General features: G+C 39.8%; 1 protein-coding gene across 3 annotated transcripts; it reads left to right on the top strand.

Annotated features, from left to right (window-relative positions):
* The first annotated feature begins 974 nt into the window (after positions 1 to 974).
* Positions 975 to 26,044, top strand: atp13a3 (ATPase 13A3). 3 transcript variants are annotated; one of them, XM_053867599.1, is made up of 34 exons: positions 975 to 1,404; positions 10,410 to 10,481; positions 11,581 to 11,668; positions 11,733 to 11,906; positions 12,187 to 12,420; positions 12,515 to 12,585; positions 12,660 to 12,743; positions 13,144 to 13,213; positions 13,348 to 13,482; positions 13,755 to 13,827; positions 13,946 to 14,077; positions 14,266 to 14,442; positions 14,626 to 14,783; positions 15,004 to 15,192; positions 15,313 to 15,374; positions 15,787 to 15,937; positions 16,073 to 16,192; positions 16,310 to 16,327; positions 16,429 to 16,582; positions 16,673 to 16,793; positions 16,878 to 17,002; positions 17,621 to 17,781; positions 18,074 to 18,202; positions 18,316 to 18,395; positions 18,531 to 18,573; positions 18,650 to 18,759; positions 19,292 to 19,388; positions 19,483 to 19,555; positions 19,669 to 19,846; positions 19,943 to 20,121; positions 20,233 to 20,321; positions 20,651 to 20,731; positions 22,109 to 22,201; positions 24,100 to 26,044. In XM_053867599.1, exons 3-34 carry the CDS (start codon positions 11,618 to 11,620, stop codon positions 24,295 to 24,297), a joined length of 3,810 nt encoding a protein of 1,269 aa, XP_053723574.1. In that variant the 5' UTR covers positions 975 to 1,404; positions 10,410 to 10,481; positions 11,581 to 11,617; the 3' UTR covers positions 24,298 to 26,044. The 3 variants fall into 3 exon arrangements, with proteins under 3 accessions (XP_053723574.1, XP_053723590.1, XP_053723582.1); XM_053867607.1 differs by lacking the exon at positions 975 to 1,404 and adding an exon at positions 3,790 to 4,500; XM_053867615.1 differs by lacking the exon at positions 22,109 to 22,201.
* Positions 26,045 to 26,312: the final 268 nt, after the last annotated feature.

Below are 26,312 nucleotides of genomic sequence, written 5' to 3'. Positions count from 1 at the left end.
TTGCTTGATGAATGTGAGTGCATCGAATGAGGCAAAGCTTGAGAAGGAATTTTGTTTCATTTTTGACAGATATGCAATTGTTATGACAATTGTTTTGTATCTTTCAAGATACCTGTATACTTATTTTTTTGTCAAACTGTCATGGAAAAAGAAATGTATCTAGCCGTAAGTTTCTGTCGAACTAGTCGAAGCTCTTTGTCTTATTCTGATGTCATGATGCATGCTGAGTAAGCGTCGTTCGGTGTCCTGGCCTTATCCCTGTCCCTTGTGAGACTGGGCCTTAAGAAAACAAACTGTGCGTCCCATGTAAAAAGATGGAATTCTGTTTGCAAAAGTGAAGAGGAGCCTGGATTAGGACATCTGAAACACCAGTGGGGAACAGGGCCGGCTGTTTTTCTTGGCCCAGACGTCAGAGATCGCTCGACTGCAGATGACGTAGACGATGTAGCTTCGTTTAAGCCGGCTGGACTTTTGGTTCACCTTTGAAACTGAGAAGAACCTCATCATTAAAAATCTTCTCCTTTATTGCTGTTATTGCTATTATTTTTTCCTGTAAAGATAAGGTGCAGCTGGTTTATCAGCCTGACTCAATATTGGGAAAAGCATATTTTGCTGGCTCACATTATGAAATCAAATATTCAATCAATAATTTCTTTCCCTGACTTCACTGTGCTAGCATCAGCAGAAAGGAGGGCTCTCACAAAACACTGTCCATGTGTATATATATATATATATATATATATATATATATATATATATATATATAGTATAATAAGAGGTGGGTAAATTAGTGACTTTACCAACATTATTGACAAAGAGATCAGTAGAAATCATCAGAATCTTTGGTAGGTAACATTATGAAGTCCTTTCTTTCTAATATCGTTATTGTTGTTGCCTTTGATGTTTTGCCTTTCAAGCTGATAAAAGTCTGCTGTTGCTCTATTCGCCTGTCATTTATTCACCCACATTCAGTGATCCTAACCGAAGCATGGTTCATATCTAAAGATAATTCGATTCAAACCAGGGAAGAAAACTGCAGTTTAATGGGAACCTTCATTTTCACCGGGCGAGTATGACAAGGGGGAAAAGAGCAGAAATACATGCGTTTATTCTGATCAAACACAGACACGAGAAGAGCGCGCACGCGGGCCGACTGACGTCTTCGCCCGCTGATGTCACGTGACGTCACATCCTCTCGTTCTCCCACCAGTTCGGGCCAGTTCACGACGTCAGTCTCACTGAGCTGTCAACAGAAAATCCCTTCGCCGTTCTTCTGGAGCGAGGACGTTGGTTTCTGCTCAACTCGGTCCGTCTTCTTCTTCAACGACGTTTCCCTTCAGATAACGGCGGCCCCCGCTCCAAAATGACTCGGAGGTGATCTTCAGCGTGTCCAGGTGGTTCTGGGTGAGTCGAACATGTCAGCGAGTCTCCTCCACTCGGCTGTCTGTCATCGTCACACATGTGTCCGTTGCTAGCGTTACTCAGTGAGGCTAGCGCTAATGCTACATCAGGAACGGTCCTCGCAGCGGTCCGCTTCCACCCTGTGGGAGCCGGAACAACCGCTAGTATCTACGCGCAGCTGAACCACGTTATAGTAGACGAACTTCCCCTCCGTATAGTGCTTCTTTAGCTGGCCAACACTGAGGCACGCTAGTATTAGCCACCTAGCCTGCGCGTTCCCGGGATAAACCAGCGATTCACCTGCCAGACCCCTGTCTTCTCAACGATGCCTCATTCTTGAATTATTACCATATCCACATCAACAACATCATAGAACATCTCCCCTTTTAAATGTGTATTTTGAATTGCAAGCAACATGGTGCAGCTTTGTTTACATGGCTCAATCCCCAAATTGTCTTGTTAATCCCATTCGTGATGAAGAAAATGACACAATCCTGTGCATTAACGTATTTTTTTTAATGAAGTTTGCTAATGCCTATCACACGTGATTATTCTATGACGGGCAAGTTTTTTTCTCTTGAAATGACCTAATGATCATTAACACATGCCTCTCTTGCAGGTCATGTGATGTTACTTTACGTTGAAGTATTTTAACATCTTTGCTCCCACTGTCCTTAGATGTGGAGACTACTGTTTTGCCTTTGAGTACCATGGTACTTCGTTTTTTAAGTATTTAGATCAACTGGCAACTTTTAGTGACACTGTCTGCACCATCGTGCTTGTGATCCAACAGCCATTTTCAAGAAAAATATTGAAAAGTGTATTTACATTTTGAGACTGTATTCAGTGTACTACTAGTTCATTCGACATAGGGATATTACATATTTTAAATCCAGTATAATTATTATTGAGAATAACATTTAGAATATTTGTCCAACAAAGTAGGACTTTTTTTTTTTCAAAACAGTTTTCCTTAGGAAATAAGGTTTAGTCTTTACTCCTTTTGCATAATTCCTATCCCACATTGCAAGAAATGGTTGTGTCTAAAGTGGTTGTCACCATGGTATCCTGTTACCTTATGTTGGTTTCCTCAATTTGGTCATAACTTGGGTGCAGCCAAGGTTTTATTGGTTCACCGTTGCATCAGCCATGCTCTTACAATGCTTCCTTTTCAACTCACTCATCAGTCCTTGATCAACAATTACTGTTAAATAAAGCATCAATGTTGTGAATTTAATATCCAGAGGTCATCATAATTCCTCAAATACCTATGAAACAATTGTTTACATTTTTTTAATTCGTGTTTTCTGAAAACCTCAAATCCTTGTAAGACTCCCAAGCAATCTTCACAAGCAACAATCTAATGATTAGTCCTAAAACATTCTGTAATGTGCCCATTGTTTAATGTAAATTATCTAAATTCATTGAGTAGTTTTTTTTGTTGTAATCTTTACATAGATCACATCTCTAGACCTGGTTGTGTTTTTATTCCTCCTGAGCTTTGTGAATTCTGTTAATGATTGATGTTGAAATGACAAACGATATTGTGGTCAGTTGACAAAAAGACTTAATAACTTTGATGTTTGCATACCAGGGTATTTTCCTTAGCCTGTCATTTCAGTCATTAGTTTTGTATAAGCCGTGGTGTTAACCACTTGAAAACATTTTAACCCTGACTGTTAAAGGCCATTACACATTTCTAGACCTTGGAAAACTGAAATAGAGGTTTTATATCTTCAGATTTATATACCAGTGAATGCAACATATATTGTTAAGGTTGACATACAGTTACATGGTGTTGCAGTGAAATTCAGGTGAATTCTACAACACATTTCCTTCACATATCTTTACCAACCTGAGGGGACTGAGTGTTCAGCACGATATTACTCACTAATTTGGACATAATTCAAGTATATTTCCCTACACTAGATGAGGCATCTGTGTGTGTGGTATTTTGATGGGAGCATCAGGGTTAAGGTCAAGATGAGTAACTTCCCTTCTGGTATACAGACTGGGCCAGGAGTAAGATGACTATCAGAGGCATGTGAGACCAACAGGAGAGTTGAGAAAACGCAAAGCACTGGCTGTAAGTGGGCTGCCGAGTTTTGCATTCTCACTGTGATCATGTGTCCCCTGTAGTTTCAGCCTCTTTGAAGCTTTGAAGTTTATTGCGACAATATGTCAGTCTGAAATATACAAAAAATATTTTTTTATAATCACTGCATGGGTTTGTGTATATATATATATATATATATATATATATATATATATATATATATATATATATATATATATATATAATATACACACACACAGAAGACAGTTTCAAATCCTTATAGATTACTGCCAACACTTTTTTTTATACTAGTTTATACCATTCCTAGACTGGACTGCCCTCACTTAAGTCACTTAGCCAAAAACACATGCATTGAATTTCTGCTCAGTCTCTGCCAATGAGTGACCTGTATCATCAAGACCTGTATCATCAATTTACCCTTACCTATAGCTCCTTTTAGGTCTGCGACATTGAAAATATTTTGAGAATTTGGCTACAAAGTGCACCTGCAAATGATGTCTGCGCAAGTTGCATCTTGTTTTTACTTTCTTTTTGTGTGTTCTTAAAGTAAACATGCTTAGACTCATTTGCTGCCTCCGTTTGGACTTAATTCCACTAATACAAGATAAGCTGCCCTCTTTTAGGATGTGTGTCATGTACTTTTGGTCGAGGCTCCAAGACTGTTGCTGCTCAGGAGGCTGAGGTCCTTTGGGTTGCAGGGAAGGCTCCTGAGGACTTACTATGACTCTGTGGTGGCATCTGCGATTTTTCTATGGAGTTGTCTCCTGTGCAGGCAGCATTAGGGACAGGGACAGAAAGAGGCTGAGGAAACCGGTTAAAAGGGCCAGCTCGGTCCTGGCCTTCTCTCTAGACTCAGTGGAGGGGGTTGGAGACAGGAGGACAGGAGGAAAGCCAAGCTTTCATCCATGATGGCCAACCTATCTCATCCCCCTCACCCCGTCCACTTTGACAGCACTGGGCTGCACCTTCAGTGGCAGATTGATCCATCCTCGCTGCATGAAGGAGCGATTTCCTGCTGTCAGGTTGTATACCATTAAAACTTGATGGGACTCATTGATGCCCATTGTATTCATGCAATTCGTTATTTATGTAATTTCTTACCTATTTATTTAATGTCTACTTATATAATTTGTGTAAATATGCAATGAGAGACAGCTTTGTGATTCATGTTTGCTTTTGCTCTTTGTGGATCTTTGTTGTTTGGTGTGTGTCTTTGATGCCTTAGTGTCTTTGCTTGTTGCTGCCGTAACATGAATGAATTTCCCTGCTGTGGGCCAAATAAAGGACATTTAATAAGTTACAATAGTTGTGATGTCTGTCTGAGGCATGAACCATATAACTTCTCTTCAGATGTGCATTTACTCTGGCAACGTACCAGCCAGTCATTGTTTACCAAGGGTCAAATGATTATGAGACTTCACAAGCCATGCAGTGTGTTTCTGGTGTGGAAAAGTGAACACCATGGGATCAACCTCAATCTAGTGCAAATGTTTGTTCTGCCCTCAAGTGATAATTGAGCGTCATGAGTTGTTCAAACTGTTCAGTGGTTTAAACGGAAGCCAATGGGTCTCTAACTTGAATTTCTGAATAAAATATCATTAAAATCTAACTCAGCCAAATTCAACATGTGTGCTATCATTCCGTGTGTGGGATTGACAAGAATAGTTGAAGTGCGAAACTAAGTCTTCCCCTTTTTAACTGCTGCCTGTCATCCTTTTTCTGTTGTCCATAGGTCAGCAGTTTAGGACAAATAGTCTGACATTGAATGACCTTCTAATGAGGAGCTAGTTAATCCATTAGTGCATTGACTCACATCATGTTGTGTTCTCATGTTGAAATAAAATCTGTATTAGTATTTGAGTATTGAACCATCTTTCTTTCCCCACAGGTTTCTGCTTTCTCAGTTCAGTAAAGTAGACAGGCGAATTTTGTATAAGTTATAGTTTACAGAATGCTCTGTTATGGAAGCTTGAAGCAGCAAATACATTAAACTGTAAAAGGGGTTTCCTGAGGATAGATTATTTAAGGTCTTTGCCGTAATATGTTTATTTCAATCACACTTCAAAGCTAAATCTTGATTGGTATTCTACATAGTAAATTAAATTGACAAAGTTAATACCGTTGTTTCAAGCTACGCTATTGATTTTCATCCACTCCATCAGTATGTCAGCTTCTCTAGTCAAACCAAAGGTTTTTCGCAGGTAAGCTGCAAGAGGGCAGGCATGATAGAAGGTCTGCCAGTGTTGATTTTGTGTCGAGATGAGAAAAACCCTGACTTGGTAAAAAGCCTCCACAGCTTAGCTCTGTTTGATGTGCTTGCCCTGAGGCTGTGGGATTTAAGACAGTCCAGAAAATGTCCCAGATGATTGATCTTATGCCTTCAAAATCCTAACTTTCTTTGTACCAGGCCTCTCTATGAACCTGTACCTCGATACACAGTGATGCCCTGTCAAATGGCCCAAGCCCCACTTTTTGGAAAGCTGAAAACTGACACTGACCAGTGTTGCTGTGGTGTTGTGTACGACCGCTTTTGTTAACCTGCAAATTATCCCAGAAATGTAATGTTGTGTAAATCTTTATCATTACATTATTTGTCACAAGGTGCTTTCACACTGCAGCTTTTTTTGTGTACATTTTGCCTCTTAAAAAGATTTCTCATAGCGTTTGCTTATGATTATTTCAGCTCACTGAAAAACACACTCAGCAACTGGCCATACTAGGGATTCACCGATCCAACTTTTATGGTCCCGTTACCAATACCGATATCTGGGCTTTGGGTAAGAGGAATAAAATGTCTTATCATGTAAATATAAATAGCATCATATTAAAATAAATACATCAATAATCGTCTGATGTTATGTGATCAGCCCATCATGATGACGTCACAAATGCCCATATCGGCGCTGATAAATCCCCCGATTGATTGGTGCATCCCAAGATCGTAGTTTTACTTGTACTTTTGACACAAAAAAACTCAACATTTGAGATTTGATCAGATCGACCCGTGTGTCTGTGACGAGACTGCAGACACAGTCGTCTGATCAGCTGATTTATGACCTGCTCCATCTCAAACACAGACCCAGGCGAAGCAGCATGAGGAAATTCACGAGGAAAATAAGTTTATGAGCGTAGTTTTAAACACGTGTTTAATTCAAGAAAAAGTTTAACAATGACATCCGTTATTTAGTTCAGTGTTTCACATGATTATATTCTTAACTGAACTTGTGTCTTGTATTTTTATTTATTTTTTTTATTCACAATGGATCACTAATGAAGCTCTTCCCTCAAAGCACATACACTCAGCTGCTGCAGCCATCTATTCATTCAAGTCTGACTTATCGGGAACCATCGTTGTATGGTGAGCCCAAATATATGTGGATTATCTGATCTCTGATTTACTGAGCAATCTTAATAAGTGTCTCACGAGCCAGCCTTCCTCGCCTGACTGAGGGTTAGGGTCCATTTCAAAAACATGGCTTGTCACTCTCTGTTCTTCAACAATACGATCTGAGCATTATGTTGTCCTTCTATAAAACATCAACAAAATGCCAAAGCATCCCAGGCCAAGTGTAAGATGTAATCTCTCCAGCATGTCCTCGATATGCCCTAGGACTCCCCACAGTTGGACATCCCTGGATTACTTCACCTTGGAGGCATCCAGGAGACATCTTGACAATCTGCCATAGCCACCCCAACTGGCATCTCTCACTGCTGCGGGACACCAGTTCACCCTCCCTCAGATAACTGAGCTTCTCGCCCTGTTTCCAAGACAAAGTCCTACCACCCTGCGGGAAACTTAATTTGAGCTACTTGTAACTTGTTCTTTCAGTATCCAATACTCATGACTATAGGTGATCAGTTGGACCAGCAAGTGGAATTGCTTTGCCTTTTGGCTCAGCTCCTTCTTCACTAAGCCCAAATAAGTCATCTTGTCTGGAGTTGGTACCAATCTGACTGGTGATCTCACACACTGTCATGCCAGTCATTTGAACAAATAATTTTATGTGATTCTACTCTACAGAACACTTACAGTGCATCTCCAAAGCTTTTCCTCGTTGTCTAGCTACTGTGAAAACCATTTATCTTGAATAATGAATCCTTTGAAGGCAGGCGAGTCGCATTGATCGTATTACAAATGTGATTACCCAGTTATTCCCTCATTATTAAATGAGTTTGCTTGTGTCTTTCTATAGATTGATAGATGAGTAGGTTTTCTTGAAAATACAATTTGAAATGCCTGTCTTCACTAAGTTACGTTGTGGTGAACTTGACGGCAGCTTGAAATACAAATTTGATCCACTGAGCCCTCTTTGCTCCGTCTGAAGGAAAATGCGTGTCCCTCTCCCTCATAGACAAAGATGCTTCCAGAAAAAAAAGTAATTCCCTGGAATCCACAGAGGTATTTATGCAGTGTAGTGCAACATTGATCTCATGATCCTTTGCGTGCTCCTTGAACACACACCCTATCTCTTGACCTGATGAAAGTTTGTTGGCGAACGAATCAGGTAAATCATAACCTTATTGTTATCATAACAGTGTTATGTCAACTGTTTATTGAAATGTTTGGCGTGTAGTTCATGGCCAGATGTAAAATATAGTTCTCTTCTTTTAGTAATCATGACCTGAATAATGATGAGAATGGTGAGTCTCTTTTTTCCGCAAGGAAGACTGAATTAAAACCTCTCAAAGGTTTCAAGGCTTCTTGATAATCAGCCGAGCATATTCACTGTTAATCCACAAGCATGTGGTCATGCTTAAACTTTTGATCTGTGGGATTATTGTTTTCCCAGCACTGTGCCTTCATTTCCATTGGGTTTGTTTCCAACTGCAGACCACATACTCAGCCTCTCTTGTGTCCATTGACTTGTAATTGTTCATTTCAATTTGGAAATACTGGATGAATGGCTGTGAGTGATAGGAGCATCATGACTGTGACTTCCCTTCAGTGTTTTGGATTTTTGAAGCGTGGATAGGTGAGTTTGACCTCATTGAAAACTCTGGAATGTTGACTAAAAGTAACTGGGAGTTTCTAATAATCCCATGAAAAATTGTATTTGGTAGTATACGACTTTGATAGGAAGGTTAGGCGGTGATTTCACCTCGCTTGAATAAGAGTGCTCGGATGCAGTGATAAACAGCTTGATTGACCCACGCCGAGGAACAAAGCTTTGCTATTATACTCCACGGGTTGGAGGGGAAGTGATAAAGAAAGCACATTGAGTGCGTATCATGATGGTAACAAAACACTTTTTCCTCTAAATGCTTCCATGAATTATAGACTCTTGTCATTAGGTCATGGTGCATTGTTCCCACTTTCCTTTTTGTCTGTGTCGAAGAACGAGACAAAGGGAAAAGTCTTGTCTCGTAATCACTCATGTTTTGGATCTTTAAAACAATAGTTGATATTCACATTTTTTGCATTAGCCTTTTTTCATCTCAATATGCTACAAATGCTTGAAGAATGAGCATAGGGTATTAACTATGAAGTGCGTAACAATTGCAAAAAGAAAAACCTTCATTTTAGTTCTGTGGGAAACAGAGAAAAGGTTCTGGAATTGTAAAATGACAATAAATTACTTTAACAAGGAGAATATATTAGTAGTGCCACTGAAAACAAAATGTATTTTTATTAGACAATAATGAATGTCAGTAAGGTAACAAAGCACAACTTGATGCGGCAATGCATAGATTTGCAATTTGCGACAGTGGTGCTTCTTCTGGTTGGTGCCACCCAAAAAGTTTGACTTAGAATAGCTTTTGCTCAGCAACCCTCGGGAAGCATCTCTTTTTGGAAACACAACACTTTTGTGGCACTGTGAAAACTCAACTCGCCTCAAAACTTCGGAGACACCGTTTGTAGGTCGCTTTGTGTGAGTTAATAATTAGTCGAAGTATCTCCAAACCAAATTTGAAATGCCTGGCCTATCAATAAGCACAAGTGTTGTGTTTTCCCCCACACTTGCAGTAGCCATTGTTTTGAATACGGTAGATGAGAGCTTCTCTGGCGCTGACGGTTCAGTGCGCACACAAGTATACTGCCTTAGATGCCACCTCCAAGAGTCGACTGGTGTATCCGCTGCTGATGGTGCAGAAACAAGCTAGGACCGTTGTATTTTTCATGTGCTGGTACTGAAGTATCAGTTCTTGTGGCAACCCTATAGTGATCTCTGTACTATATATGGCGGGCTATTGATTGCGCAAGAAAATGGAATTTTTTTTTTTCCTTTCCGGCGTTCATAAAGTTCATTATTTATATCCCAGGCTTGTTAACATAGTTTTAAAGGATTAGCTTTTCTTTGTCATCTTATCATTGTCACAGTTTATTGGAAACAATGAATATTTATGTAATCGTTGTGTATATTTTCTTTTCTGCAGTTGCCTAGTATTTTCCTCCCAAAACAGAGCCCTCGGTAGCAGACTAATCAAGCAGAAGACGACAATGAGACTCTGGGCTCGTTGACAGGGATCTATAAATATAGAGCGACGATGGCTCTTAGAGGCCACTGACGGGGTCCTTTGTGTTTTAGCTAGATGACTGGCATGTCGCATACAAGGGATTCACTGGTGAGCTTGTTGCTTTTCACATCACGGGAAATTTAGGATATGAAATGAATTATATTTTGAACTTGCTAAAGAAACATTTTCAAACGTAACTAGAATGTAGCTTGAGCAGACTCCTGTCTTGTGTTGTCTAACAGAAATCAATTCCAACATGTCGATGTAATCCAAATGTCTCTTTGCTTAGCTTAATGTCCTTGAAAAACTGAAGATTTACTCCATTATTTTTAAGTCATTAAGGCATGGGTAACCACTGACATTCCAGCCCTTGCACACATTAACCAGTGAAGTTTGTCTGTAAATGTCGTTTGGTTTAATGTTTAAAGGTTGTTTTAAACTTATGTTGAATGTTTTCTTCTTGTTTGTTCCACAGGGTTCCAGGTTGGTGAGAGAGCAAGTTAACCAAAAGGGCACCGCCTGGGGCATCGAGTCCCTGGCTCTCAAGGTAGCACCAGATAAAAATTGAGCAATGCATGTGTCAGGATCGCACAGTGGCTAATATTTTAACTGAGTGCTTTTGTTGCCTGGGATTACGTACTTCATCTGAGACCAACACATAAGGTTGTTTCGAGTTATTTACTATATGGTTATGTTATTGTATTCTGACATGCTTCCAGTTGTGATGGTTCACTGAGTACTTCTTTTGAAATGGTTTCTTATCAACCAGTGCCTGTCTCTGCCCTTCTCCAAGATTAAAGAGGGTGTATTCATGTTGGCCAGCAGTCTGGACGGGGTGCTATTGTAAAATGGTAGGAAGGGCTTGGTCATAAGCAAAATATTTCGCTTGGTGCCAAAGAAAGTCCACAAGGGTTGCAGATAAGATCGAGTCTTGGAGGCAGCTTATAGGCACAGAATGGAAGACTGATTGTGTGGATTTAACTATTTAAACTATTAGTCTTTAGGGCAAACACCCAATGTTGGGGGGGAAAAAAAAGGAACCTGTGTGAAACTTGATCTACATCAACAAGTTTTATGGAGTCAATGAACTGACAGAGATTGTGTGTTTGTAACCTCTTGTTAACAGTTTTGAACTCTGTCTTTACAAACCTAATCTTTTTCTTGTAAAATGTCTGCACCATATCTTATTGAGAAGTTCAAACGAGGCCAGCAACGACTCATGTCTCAGTGTCAGTTTTACTCACTTCACGTGTCATGTAGTCTAGGTTTGAATATCACTCTTCTCCTACATGTGAAATCCATGTTTTCCTGCTCAGAAGAAAATGTATTTATTCTATCTATAAACTGTTCAGATTTTTTGATTTACGGAGTGAAGCTGCTACAGCAGATGTACTTTCTGAACATCAATCAAAAATTCAAATCCTTCACCACACCGCATTAGAATACATTCTGGGGGAAAGCATTAATATGATTGTTGATCTGCTCATTTGTTTTTTTCGCTTATGGAGAGTACTTTCTGTGTTTTGACTAAAGTGATTGTGCCCATCTCTCTGATGCGAATTCATTGTTACATGGCTGCATCCTGGTTAATAGTTTGACTCTGCGTAGTTAGTATTTGACAAATTATTTCTGTTTTTTTTTTTCAGTAAGGAAGGGGTAGGGCTTGGCGAACTGTTGCGCATCATGGAGAAAGAAGACCTTAAGATCCTCAACAAAGGGGAGGAGGAGGAGATGGTAAACTTTGTCCACATTTACCCCGCATTACCCACATTTTAAATATACTTTCTTCGTCATGCAGGAGCTTCAGGGCTACAGGCTGTGCCGTTGGCGGCTTGCCCTTGTGGGCCTGGGAGTGGTCTGCACTGGTGGCTTCCTCCTGCTGCTGCTCTACTGGATGCCAAAGTGGTGCGTCAAATCAACCTGCTCCCGCACCACAGCCCGTGATGCTGAAGTAGTGTTGCTGCGTTCTACAGTGAGTATATAGCTTTTGAAGTGTTCACCATTTCCCGGTCACCTTTCGTATTGTGGCTTGCCACTCTTGTTTTTTTTTCTTGTGATTGACACATATGTTTAGCTGCTCAGATGTACATGTAATTAAAACGTCAATGTGTTACTCCTCCTCAGAGGAGATGACAGGAACTGTCCTAAGTTAAAGTAGACAGTATGTCACACTGCTCTGTGAAGTTTTAAGTGAATAATTTGTTCTGTGTGTGTTGACTCTTTTTAATGCAAAGTTTCTCTATCTTGACCAGGATGAGTTCCGTCGCTGGTTCTTGGCAAAAGTTCGAGTGATGCTAGCCCCTGGAAGAAACCCCTTCCACAGCCTGGAGACCCAGACCACCTCCCCCTCCCCCGCCTCTACCCCTTCCGACTCCTTTTCCTCTTCTGCCTCGCCATCTTTGGCCAACGGACACGCCTCCCACCCCTCCAATGGCAGCCCTGCTCAGGAGCTCATTAAAAGATTTGCAGAATACCAGCCAACCCAAGTATGTTGTTTTGGTTGCATCATTTCATGCATGGATGGGTTTTCTTAATGTTTTCTTTTGCACATAACATTATTTCCCGTTTTGTCTTTCACAGATTCGGTATTTCACCTTCCATAGCACAAAGTATTACTGGAATGACAGCATGCAAAATTTTGAAGTTTTAAAGTAAGTGTCCTTTAAAGGTCTCATGAAGGCTTTTATGCTTGAGCTGAAATAAGTGCTGCTTTTCTTTCTTATAGTGGTCTGGAGGACCTGCAGGTCAGCTGCTCCACCATCCATTCAGAGCACAGCACAGGTCTTTCTCAGAGCCAGCAAGAGTACAGGTGAGTTTAGTTTGAATTACCCTGAAAAGACTGTACTACAGTTTGCGCCAGATTATCGAATGAGATGCGTATGTAAACTGATTTATTTTAATCTGGTTAGCCTCATTGAACACATGATCGTTTGCTCATCCGTGCAGCCCGCTGTCATGTTAAGCCTAGGAATGCGGTGCACTTTTAAATTCACGTGACTGATTGTGACAAACAAATTTGTTTTATTTCAGTTTTGAGTTTGCTTGCAAGTAGATCAAGTGTAATTTAGAGATTTAGTGGCTTCCTGACACTATTCTAACTCAACCACTTATTTTTTTATCACTATTCAATTTATTGTGTGAAGAGATAAGGGCATTGATGTATTGTAGACCAAAGCATGAGCTGCTGTTCTCTGTTAAACCTCTTTCAGGAAACTGTTCTTTGGAGTGAATGAAATTGGAGTGAAAGTGCCTTCTGTTTTCAAGCTGCTTATAAAAGAGGTAAAACATGTACATAGATAAAGCATCTATTTAAACCATCAAAGGGGCAGTGTTCTTGTAATGATTGTGTGTCAGTAATGTTTATGTTCCACATTTTTATTTCACTTTGATGATACAATAATCTCTCCTTACAGGTCCTCAATCCTTTCTATATCTTCCAACTCTTCAGTGTGATTCTGTGGAGTGCAGACGAGTATTATTACTATGCTGCGGCCATCGTCATCATGTCAGTCATATCCATAGCTACCTCTCTATACACCATCAAAAAGGTGGGCTTTCTGTATTTTTCAGGCGTTTCAGGCTGAGTCCATCTTTTGAAATAATCTGAATAACAAGCAGACTGATTTAACATTTCCTCTCAGTTATAACCAACAAAACCTTATCTAGTTATGACGTGCAAAATGTGCTTCAGTAAGAGATAAATTCTTCGTCCTTTACTCGACATGTGGCACTTGCTGTGATGCGTTATATTTGGAATTTGTGTGTAAGCCTCATAGTCGGGAAACTGTTGTGACATTTTTTTGTATTTTTTTTTCTTCAGCAATACGTCATGCTTCACGACATGGTGTCAGCACACAGCATTGTCAGAGTGTCTGTTTGCCGCGCCAACAAAGGTTTGAAAGTTTGTCTTTTGTTATGCAGATTTACCTCATATGATATTCGTCACTATAATTTAAAAAAAAAATGGTTCGTCTTGTCTGCCTGTCTACAAAATCTGATTCTGTGATGCAGACATCGAGGAGGTTTTATCTACTGACCTGGTCCCTGGTGATGTCATCATTATCCCCAGCAACGGGACCATCATGCCTTGTGATGCTGTGCTGGTCAGCGGCACCTGTATTGTCAACGAAAGCATGCTCACAGGTTTAACAAGCAATTTCTTTTCCAAATCTAAAGATTGTGCTTCTGACGACACTGCTGCCTCATGGCAATGTTTTGGTTTTACGAGTGCGAAAGTTGTTTTGCAGAAATGTTCAGGTCATTTGCTGTATGTTGTTAAGTCTGTTTTTGGGATGAGTGATGGAAAGCTAACACTACTCTGCTCTCATCAGGTGAGAGTGTACCTGTAACAAAAACCAACCTCCCAAACCTCACGCCTGCGGGGGATGGGCCTGATTGTGCCTATAGCACAGAAGTGCATAAAAGACACACACTCTTCTGTGGCACCAATGTGATCCAGACCCGGTTTTACACAGGTGAACTGGTCAAGGCTGTAGTTGTCCGCACAGGTGAGTGATGTGAGCTTGTGCATCTGGTATAAGTGCTGATTAGGTTCTTTGATAATGTGGTATTCATATATAATAATAGCCATGCGCTCAAAATGGACATCTGTCTTTTTGCGAATGTGTTCCTAGTCTTACATCTGATAGTCTGTTTTGATCTGCAATGTTTTTCATCTCCTGCCCTCCCAGGTTTCTGCACAGCCAAAGGTCAGCTCGTGCGCTCCATACTGTACCCGAAACCCACTGATTTCAAGCTGTACCGAGATGCCTACCTCTTTTTGTTGTGTCTGGTTGCTGTGGCTGGAATTGGGTTTGTTTACTCCATTGTCCTGAGCATCATGGAAAAGGTAAATTCAGCAATTCATTGATGAAATCCAACAAAGTGCATGTTATATGGAGAATATTGTTATGGGTTTAACTGTGGTTTTAATTCAGACGTTCTGATGTTTCATATACTTATAATGACTGTACTGATATAATGGCTTTTCCCTTAAGGTTTTTGCTTAAGTGATGAACAACCTGTGATGCAGAATGAACGTTGCTAATGTTCTTGATCTGGCTTTGCAGGTCCCAGCGAAGACCATCATCATTGAGTCGCTTGATATCATCACCATCACTGTGCCACCAGCGTTGCCAGCAGCCATGACAGCTGGCATTGTGTATGCCCAACGGCGTCTCAAGCACATAGGCATTTTCTGCATCAGCCCGCAAAGAATTAATATCTGCGGGCAGATCAATCTTGTCTGCTTCGATAAGGTGAGTGATTATTGTTTCGGCATTTTGTTTTTTCCCAACTCTCTCAGTGCCAGTTACTGATCTCATATGCCTCAAATTTGTTATCTAACATGAAGAGTTTCTTTTTGCTCATCCTTCAAGACTGGAACTCTAACTGAAGATGGTTTGGATCTATGGGGTGTCCAAAGAGTTGAAAATGGCAGGTGAGCCCTTTTTTTTTTTTTTTTTTAGTTATGAATGCCCCAAGATGCTTCCGCAGAAGTCATGGTGACGTGGACTGTATTTGCATGCAGTCATATTTATGGTGGGAATCTGCACTTGCTGAGTTTGAGTTGAATTCATGAGCATTAAACCATTTCACAATGAAGTGTTGTTGACCTTTGGACATGAAGTTTGACTGAGAAATTATTCTGACAGAGGTTTGTTAGGGTTGTTATCACTATGATGAACCTTACGTAATGGAACCTTGTTTTCCCATATCAGTTACAAAATGGTCAACAAAGTTGGTGTTGTTGGTATTTTTTTTTTTCAGTGATTATTAGATTTCTGTTTTGAGTCTTCTAAGAACATAACTCACATATTAGTGAGTCATGTAGTCTCTTCCTGTCTTCACAGTTTTCTCATGTCAGAGGAAAATGCGTACAAGAAGAACCTCGTCAAGTCCCAGTTTGTGGCCTGCATGGCCACCTGCCACTCGCTTACCAAAATAGAGGGGCAGCTGTCAGGAGACCCGCTGGATCTTAAAATGTTTGAGGCTACAGGCTGGGTAAGATATGCGCTGGAGTTAAATGAAATTTTCCTTGGTCGAAGAGCACCGGCAGAACTAGCTGCGCAGTCACTACTGTGTGAGAAAGAATTAAACAATGAGATCCCAGATTTAACTTTCTCTGTTAATTCTCAGATTTTGGAGGAGGCTACTGAGGAAGAAACATCCCTCCACAACCGCATTATGCCCACTGTGGTTCAACCACCGAAGCAGCTGTTGCCACCAGAGCCTGTGGTGTCACCGGACCAGGAGATGGTTAGTAAAGCCACAGTGTGTTTAAAAAAAACTTTTTAATAAATAATAAAATTCCTAAATTCCGCTACAATTTTGAACTTATTTCGCTACTCAACCTGCTTTTCTTTTCCTATCTAGGAGCTGTATGAGCTCACGGTGAGTAATGTTTCATTGCTGAAATGTCATGTCAAATTCTGTAATTAATTTGCAAATCTTTCTACATATTACTGAATCTGACTTAACGTGTGTATGTGCAGTCGTCGTATGAGATTGGTATTGTGCGGCAGTTCCCTTTCTCCTCTGCACTCCAGAGGATGAGTGTGGTAGCTCGTCTTCTCGGAGAGAAACGTATGGATGCCTACATGAAAGGGGCTCCAGAGGTGGTCGCAAGTCTCTGCAAGAAAGATTCAGGTAAAATTTGATGCATAAATTATAAGCACTGAAGAGTAATAAATTAAACACTGTAATTCTATCAGAATTATACACAATTCTTCTCTCCAGTGCCTGAAAACTTTGGAGAGGTTTTGGAGGAATACACCAAGCAAGGTTTCCGTGTCATAGCTCTGGCTCACCGTCGCCTTGAATCTAAACTAACTTGGCACAAAGTGCAGAACATCGGCAGGTATTTATTCACCTTTTAGCTCTAGTACAGATGATGGCAGATTGTTTTCACAATTTCAGTGTACTTCTTTTTCTCCAACCTCAGAGATCACATTGAGGCTAACATGGAATTTCTTGGTCTGATCATCATGCAAAACAAGCTGAAAGCAGAAACGCCTGGAGTCCTGCAAAATCTTTACAAGGCCAACATCCGTACAGTCATGGTTACTGGTGAGCTTCATTCCCACGAGCATACAAAACCAAATTCATAAAAACATTTTGTGACCTATTAAGCAGCAACAGACGACTAAATGTGTAATAAACAAACTGATTACATCAACGCTACCTGACGATGTGAAAAGCAGCAATGAAGCCAAAACATCAGAAATCTTAAACTGATGCGTGAGACAACAGTTTTTACATAAACTAATTAAAGTTCAGTCGAGAAGCTCTATGGAATTAAAAATCTAAAAAATTAAAAATGCATGAAAATGAAATCGCTGTGCTCCTTAAAAAGAACCCAGTAATGTCTAATGTCTGCTCCATTAAAACATGATAGTGTGTTTGGTAACATTTCATCATTGGTTTTAATTGTTTTCTTGCTCATGAAATCCAGGCTCTAGTCATCAGTTGTAAGGCGTGATGGGCTGATAAGGTTTCATCAAACGGAGCCTACTATATGGCACTCTAGGATCTTTGGATTCTATGAAAACCTCACATCTTTAAACAGACACCTCCACCTATTGAGGACACTGTTTCATGAAGCCGCATTGCTTGTTGCACCTAATCTTGTTCTCTGGAATCTCATTGAAATGTCAGCGTATTGGTAATTGTTTAATATTCTTTTAGGTGACAATATGCTAACCGCTATATCAGTGGCCAGAGACTGTGGAATGATTCCACCCAAGGACACGGTTATAATTGCAGATGCTCTGCCGCCTCATGATGGACAATCTGCCAAAATCATCTGGAGATACGCTGATAAACCAAGCAAGGCTTCAGCTCTGGAGGTAAGCTGGTGGAATTGTGCATTAACAAATACAGAAGTAAGTAGAGTAAATAGAAGAGCTCCACTTTTTGGGAAAAAAAAAGAGAAAAAAAAATGTACATGTCGAAATGTAATTGGCTCAAGTCCTAGCTTGATTGACCATGTTCCTAATGCTGCTCCGTATGTAATAAAAGTTACTCTGGCATTTCAATGTCAGGCACAATTGCTGCTCATACTGAGTTAATTGTGAAAGAATTTATCCTTACACCAACACCCCTCAGTTGTTTACTGTTTTTGTTAAATACTCACATCAGGAGATCAACATCAGCATGGAAGATGTCTGCCGCATAGATGAGCCCAAAACACAAGAGCTTTATCATTTCGCAATGAATGGAAAGTCTTTTGCAGTCATTGCAGAACATTTTCCTGACATGCTTCAAAAGGTAAGGGTTGTTTTTAGTCATATTGTAGTCTCTCTGCCCAGGAATCTGTAGTTTAAATTGTTCTCAGTGAAGACATTTGTTTGCCCATTAAATGTTAATCTTCGACACTGTAGTTGGTGCTACATGGGACAGTGTTTGCCAGGATGGCTCCAGATCAGAAAACACAGCTCATTGAAGCTCTCCAAGGCGTCGAGTGAGTATATTGCCTAACCAAGATCTTTGCCATCATTATGTTGGAGTACATGCTCGTCGGGATGTTCAGTAACCTAGAGGTGCTATGTTCAAGATAATGGATGCAAATCCCCAAAATATTGTGCTCTTTTTGTAGCTATTTTGTGGGCATGTGTGGAGATGGAGCAAATGACTGCGGGGTATGTTGTGCACCTTTGAATTTCTTTTAGCCCCACACTTGTGGTCTGTTGTGTGAATATTTTCATTTTCTCACAGGCCTTAAAGAGAGCTCATAGTGGAATATCATTGTCGGAGCTTGAAGCCTCTGTGGCTTCTCCTTTCACCTCTAGGACACCGAACATCTCCTGCGTCCCCAGCCTCATCAGGTAATTGAAGGTGCCACGCCACACAATCACACGCGCCACACAAATTGCTCGCATTAGGGTGATTTCCCAAACTAGTATTCACGTTACAAAAAGTGGCTTGAAACTACAGTTGCTTTGGAGCCTTCAAAGAGTCAATCTCACAAGTTTAGTTAATTTAATTTTCTGGAAGCTTCATAACCATAACGACAAGAATTTATACGTGCAGAAAGCATGACAAAGATCGTAAAACATCTAACACTTTGGGCCCAGGACATGCTTAAAATAAACAGGAAGGAAAAACATTGGTTATACTTAGCAACAGGTACACGTGAAGAGTCAGACCACAATGCCCTTGAGCAATTGTATGAAAGTCCATTTGTGGGTGACTTATCAGGCGTGGAAACCTTTTAAAGAGAGCTCACGGTAGAGTCTTGTGGACAGTGTTGTTTACTGGTTGACTACAAATTAAAGTCAATTTTCACTTTTTCATTTGGCACATCAGTTCTTGGTCGGTTTGAATCGTCAGATTTATGGATGTCGTTTTGCTTTTCAGGGAGGGACGTGCAGCTCTTATCACCTCCTTCTGTGTTTTCAAATTCATGGCTCTGTACAGCATCATCCAGTACATCAGTGTCACTCTCCTCTATTCGGTATGTAATTGCTGAACATTGGCATTTTAGCACCTGACGTTGCAAGTTGCGTCAAATGTTCTTTGTCTCTGAGATTCACTTTGTTTTTCTTTAGATTCAAAGCAATCTTGGAGACTTCCAGTTTCTTTTCATTGATATTGCGATCATCCTTCTGATTGTTTTCACTAGTAAGTGAAGGATTTCTATCAAGATGCTTGTTTTCTTTTTCATCCTTAATTTCTGTATACATGATGGACACTTCTCTTCTTCATCATTAACCCCTGCATTTGTTCCTCATCAGTGAGTTTGAATCCAGCGTGGAAAGAACTGGTGTCACGCCGGCCTCCGTCAGGACTGATTTCAGGACCACTTCTCTTCTCTGTGCTCAGCCAAATCCTCATCTGTTTGGGCTTCCAGACCATTGCATTTATTTGGGTTAGACACCAGCCTTGGTACACAGTTTGGACCCCACTTTCTGAGTGAGTTTTTCAATTTCACTGATCAGTGTTGCACTTAGTTGCCATGTCAATCATTTGTGAGCTGTTTTTCATCAACTTGTTTCTATCTCCCCCTAGTGCCTGCAACCAGTCATCACACATGAACATGTCGGACCTCAACAACACAGAACTGGACGATCACAACATCAAAAACTATGAGAACACAAGCCTATTTTATGTGTCTTGCTTTCAATACCTCATTGTCGCCATTGTCTTCTCAAAAGGAAAACCATTTCGGCAGCCAAGCTACAAGAACTGTGAGTTAAAACCTTGGACCAAAAGCCTCAATGGATGCTATGATACTCGTCACAACATTATGAGTACTGTATGTAATGAATTATCTATATTTTCTTGTTTGTTATGTGCAGGGCCCTTTGTCCTGTCCTGTTTGACATTGTACACTTTCTTGGTCGTCATCATGTTCACCCCAGTCGCAGCTATCGACGACTTTCTTGAGGTAAACACACAACTAAATTCTGTTCATTATGTTGTTTTGTCCTTTTTGTGTTATGTTTTCTGCAGTGCCTTAACAATATACCAGATGTTTCAAATATGGTGAAAAAGCATGGAGAGAATCATGCAGCAAAAATAATTCATTCAGTCAACTGCCCACTATGTTGTCTTTACAGCTTGAAATGCTTGCAGAAAGCTATGAGCATGTTTAGGCATGAAACTACTCTCGATGTATCCCAAGTAATGGAATGTATTTTTCTGAAACAAGCATAATTGAAAGACTTACACCAAATTAATCATTAACTGTGAAAATGTGTTTTTCTTTGTGTACAGGTAGTGTGCGTTCCACTTGACTGGAGGATCAAACTTTTCTTAATCGTGCTAGCCAATGCTACTGTGTCTATATTGGTAGAGGTAAGATACACATGTAGATTTGCTAATAGTTACGACTTTTTTTTTTTTTTTTTTTTTTTAGGATGAAGGCGTTCTTAATGATGACAGGATTTTTATTTTTAAGCTTAGTTCTGCTATTTTGCTAGTTGTTATGACTCATTCTAAGTTTGCAGCATGATGAAGGTGTTGCTTGTCTGCTTCCGCAGTGCAGTGCTAGACGTGCTTGTCCTGGAGCTGTGCAATATGACCATGTTACAATATTTTGTTTATATCATTGAAATCCTTCTAGAGGTCATGACTCAAAAATTCTAGCTTTATGGAGGACACACACATAATGATAATCTGTTTTTGTCCAGATTTTGCAATTTCTAGACCAAGAAGGCTTGATATTCTTAACTCTTAAATGATTATTCTCTTGGCACTGATAAACACTTCCGATCCCAATACCTCAATTTAAATATCTACTGAGTACTAAGTACTACTAGTACTGAGTACTACTCCAATCCGATATCGGAGCTCAGTTTGCTGTGTTATTATCAGCATTATTTCTAATCATGGATTATAAAAGGCCATTTCAGGTCAGTTTAAGACCAGAAAAGGAAGTCATAGATGATGATAGAATCATGACAACAGTAAAAATATTATCCAGAAACAAATGTGACTCATGACTCATGTGTACTGTAAATACTACACTTCCTAAGGCTAAAGTAATTTCAACAGAGTTTTTAACTCGCAGTTCTGCTGGGATGGTGTCATTGTGTATAGGCCACAGTTTTTTTTTTCTTAGGCCACATTGGCCTATACACAATGACTCCAGGAAAAAGTCTGTGTGATAGAATAAAACTAGACTGATTAAAACTAGACTTCATAATCTAGTGATAGTCAAGAACTAGAATATGAATACATCTACTTTAATCTAGTTTAGAGAGTGGAAAATTGAGTAATCTCTGGTATACTAGTGTGTGACACCACACACTAGTATACCAGCTGTACGTGACAAATCAATCGTTAGATCATGTGTCATATAGCACGTCAGTCAGACATTTGCCTCCCTCAGCTGCCTCTGCATACGTGCACTGCTTTGCAGAAAGAATATTTGATGTTTTTATTTTCACAAGTACAAATCTCTGTCACTTGATGTTGAATTCTAATTCCCACCAAATCTCTGCTTGTGCTCTCAACTCAAGTTCACATTTTAATATTTCTAACCTGAACAACAAGCACCTTGAGTGAACTTATATTTTGTGATCGACACTGTAACAAAATAAATGTTTCTTTACGTGATTATCCTCAGTAATATGGCACTGCAGTAAAATCACATGCTGAAAGAGTTGAAGCTGTATGAATCAAATTAGCACCTCTGTAATTCTTTCCCCCGCTCACTGCGCTGCTCCGTAGACCTTCATCATTGACATCGTCTTATGGAAGTTTGTGTTCAGCCGAGACAAACAGGGAAGCTTTGGCGACACTCCTGCTGCCCTGCCACCACAGGTTGGGAAAATCTGTCACCCTCTTTTTTGGCTTTTCTATTTTCCCATGTGTGGTATTCCTCGCTCTTTTTTCCTCTTCTGTCTGTCGTTTCACACACCATGCTTGTACTAAACCTCTAACCAACACCAGCATGTAGCCATTCCATCTCATCCTGATCTGTCCTCTCTCGACTTGTTGCGTCACTCGTGTTGTTCAAACGATGGGAAGAAACAATGTTCACATGAGCTGGAATAACCGACCTGCAACCTTTATCCCAATCAGTCATGTTAACTCATGACTGATGACTCATTCCCACTTGTCACTGGTAAAAGACTGCCCCCAAATATTCAGAGAAAGCTGCTTCTTGCCCATTATCACAAGTCTGGTGCCCATGAGTCAGTATTTCAGAGGTGACTTGACAAAAAAAAAAGATTTTGTTCCAGCTCTACCTGAAGACTGTGAATGGGGGGTCTTTAGAACTGGGCAAGGGTTGCATACCCTGATGATGTTTGAGCGTCCATCTCTTTAATCCCCAAAATAAGTCTTCTACTATCTTAAATGACATATCTTTGCAACAGGATTACAATGAGTACACTGGTTTAGTCGAGGGTTCTTCAGCTTTACTATCTTAAATGTATGGTGTGCTGTTACACTAGACATTTATAGAACTGTTTAAATGAAATCACTTGAGCCAGGACACGAGTGTTAAACGATTCTTGTCTTTTAATGCCTGTTAAGCTGTTGCTCATGATACACACAGTAAAACGCAACATCCTTTGTCTCACTCTAGAAATGTTACTTGCAATCAGATTAGACGGAACATGAACTGACAGAAATACCAAACAATTAGTGTTGTTTTTTCCTTCAAAGGTTTTATATTAAGTAAACATATCAAAATATTTGCCACAAACAAGTCAAACGACTTGTGAGCTAGGTTTATGAATTTATTAGTAGTTGTTGCTTGTGTTGAAGCGATCCACCGTGATTCTGAGACGACTGTGCAGCTTATCCATTTTAATTTAATATTATTAGAATATAATTAATAATTATTATTATAATTAAATAAATGTTTTCCCAAGTTATTTTATGCTATTGCACGATCACTTATTTTAGGAACATCTCTGGCTCTATTCTGCCGACTCCTGACATCTGTACCTGTTCTGCTCCCTGCCTTTGCCCCCACCACGTCACAATAATTATATCAACTGGTGATGTAAAGTACAATGAGAGATTTTACTTGTTTTACGCTTGTTTTGTGACTCACTCTTCTGTCATCTCAAGATTGTCAAGCTTGCTGTTGTAGTGACTGCATGTATCTTACCAGTTCAATTAGACGAAGAGGATGTATTGAAACCAGAGCAGCTATAACATCATGTGACCACTTGCCCAGTATTTAGTTGGTCCCGTTTTTGCTGCCCAAATTGCATTTTTTGGGGACCTTTTCTTGACTGGAGGAGTCAAGAATTATCAACAGTCTTCTACACATGGACAATTTCTGGACTGGGTTGAAGTCACATCCACCAATTGATGTTTGTAAGAAACAAAGTGATCCGCTTCCAGAGCTCACCTGCCTATTATGCGAGTGACTGGTACGTGCATGGCTCCTGTCCTCTGCTGAAAGCATCAATGGCTATCCAACCAGATATTTTTCTACCAATAGCAGTGCGTCAACAGTTTTTTTTCTCTGGATCCTGAACAGGACTATTCCAGGCGGCAGTTCTTGCAGCAAAATAGTTTGTAGCACCTCCAATATGCAAGTGCTCATAATGTTATGGGTGTCTGGTTTAGCTTTCACTTGTGGCCCTTCACTGTGTCAGATGATAGTTGAGGTCATCTCCACAGCATCCAGCAGCGGCTTACTGATAGGTTCCATTTTCTGATGTTGACTTGTTTTTCTTGATGTGGTTATGGCATTTCAGGGAGCCATTGATTTGAGGGCGTACAAGTGTTTGACCAGGATTTGTTGCTCACGCAAGATGGCCCCCAAAGCTCGCTATATGCATCTGGCTCAGGAGCTCAGCGTGGACCCAGACTGGCCACCGAAACCAACCACCACCACAGAAGCGAAACCTCACTTGGACAAAGGGTCCAACTATCAGATCATGATCGACTCCTAGCATCTCCCACTCTTGTGTTTCTCAATTCCAATATCCAGTAAAGCCTCAGCACTCTGGTCCAAAAGCAGAACCTGGCAGACAGAAGTCATGGGACCTTAAACAAGATCTGAATTTGGAGATCTTTGCTTCAGCTGGCAGCATGTTGTTGAACATTGATGCATGATTTCAAAAGGAGTTTTCCCTGTGATTCAACCCTGAATTTAGCTCCAAAAGGAAGGCATAACAGCTGATAGCTCTCGTTATTTGTATTCACATAAATGTCTTAAACTACTCTTTTTAGATGTCAATGTAGAACCGCTGTCAACTTTGCACATTCACGACTTTAAATGAATTTAAGGAACACATTTATTGTGGTGTTACAGAATGAATCGTAGACAGTGCTTTGTCATTTTTTCTGCATAAATGGAGCAAAATTTGCAGCAGACGTGAAGCACAAAATCATTCGAGGACTGAATAGACAAACTCTAGAAAATTCATCACAGGAAGTAACTCCTGACATGATCAGCATGCAAGACTTTTCAGTGTCACGTCTGTCGCACATTATTACAAATGCAATTGTAAAATATAGACTTTTTAATGTGTAAGCAAGTCCTTGGCCTTTCCTTAGAATATTGGCGAGCTGAATACATTTCTTCCCATGGAAGACTCTGCTCTGTATATTAAGACCAGGCTGAATGCATCTCTCTGGCTCGCTGCTCTTGGCAAATAATCCTTTTACAGCATTTCTCATAATTAATGGTTTATTACTGTCTTGTCTATGTATGGAGGCTGAATGTGGGCATCAAACCTCTGCCCTTCACGGTACGTCAAATATGTCACAACAAACCGACAAGTGTGTGAACAAAGCTCCCAACTGTCCACTGAATTATTCTTGGACCTATTTTTACAACCAGTGTAGCTACTTATGAAGTGATCAATATTCTGAGAATTCACAACACTGTACGTTTGGTAGTAATTTCCGTTAACAAAAGCAACTACTGCAGTATGTCACCATGTATTTTTGGTTATGCCATTGTCATTAAAACTTCGAAGCCATGTCATTATCAAAATGATTGTCTAAAAAGATCCTGTAAATAATATTTTAAGAAAATGGAGCAAGGTCTGTGTGATTCTCTTCTTGGTTGTGCCAATTTGCAAAATCAGTGGACACAAATTTCAAACATGGATTCTATCTGTTTTTGTATTTATTTTCAGGGATTGATATTTTTTTAAATGCTGAAACTGAATGTTAAATACATAGCTTGTCTCCACATGAAATGCAATTGTAATGGATTCCAAAGATTTAAAAAGAAAAACATAATCATGTCTGTATAAAGTATTTGAATAATTGTTTAAAAGTGTAAGAGTTTAAAGTATGTATTTTGTTTCTGTTGTCTCGGAGTGAACTGAGGTTATGTCAGAATCCTCTTTAAATGTTCTAATGTACATTTGTGTTTTGTATATAATAGACAAACAATCTGTTCCAAAACTGTTTTGGGTTATCAAAGGGCTGTTTTTTTTCACAATTTTGGTACTATGTTGCAATCAATTGTCTTGTCTGCTAATTTATATATTTTTATTGTATTTAATTTAGTTTTTGAATTTGCTATTTAGGGGGAACTTTAGGGCATTGTGTTGGATTTTGTCGCTATTGAGTTTCAGAAGCTGCTCGACCGATCACACAAAATAAGGGAATCTACTTGTTGCTGTTCCTTTTGGCTTCTTTACTTCCCTCATTCATTGCTTGTTTTTTTTTTTTTTTTTTTTACTGTTCATAAATGTACTATAAGTGTATATATACTGTTTGTCCTATCCACTTTATTTGCTGTTAAAATCAAATGCCAAAAGTTGATCTTCCATAAACAAAAGGACAAATAAGATCTCTACTCAAACATTATGAAATGTGGTTGGTTTCAAGGATATAGACCACTGTCTTCACACCACGTTTGTCTATTTAATTTGGTGCTTTCGTTGCAAGTGTATTTCTGCTCTGCTGTCAAGTTTGCACTAAATCAATCATTATTTTTAAAAGCAAC

Source organism: Synchiropus splendidus, chromosome 1, assembly GCF_027744825.2.
Source record: "Synchiropus splendidus isolate RoL2022-P1 chromosome 1, RoL_Sspl_1.0, whole genome shotgun sequence".
In the NCBI taxonomy this organism is placed as follows: Eukaryota; Metazoa; Chordata; class Actinopteri; order Syngnathiformes; family Callionymidae; genus Synchiropus; species Synchiropus splendidus.
The sequence above is the reverse complement of the archived record's forward strand: the minus strand, read 5'-3'. Positions and strand labels throughout refer to the sequence as shown.

Excerpts from the sequence above, each read along its gene's own strand:
- atp13a3 (XM_053867599.1), top strand. The coding sequence starts at position 11,618 with ATGGAGAAAGAAGACCTTAAGATCCTCAACAAAGGGGAGGAGGAGGAG. Across the intron at positions 12,586-12,659 it reads CAAAATTTTGAAGTTTTAAA|TGGTCTGGAGGACCTGCAGG; the intron begins GTAAGTGTCCTT and ends TCTTTCTTATAG. Across the intron at positions 20,322-20,650 it reads CTATCGACGACTTTCTTGAG|GTAGTGTGCGTTCCACTTGA; the intron begins GTAAACACACAA and ends CTTTGTGTACAG.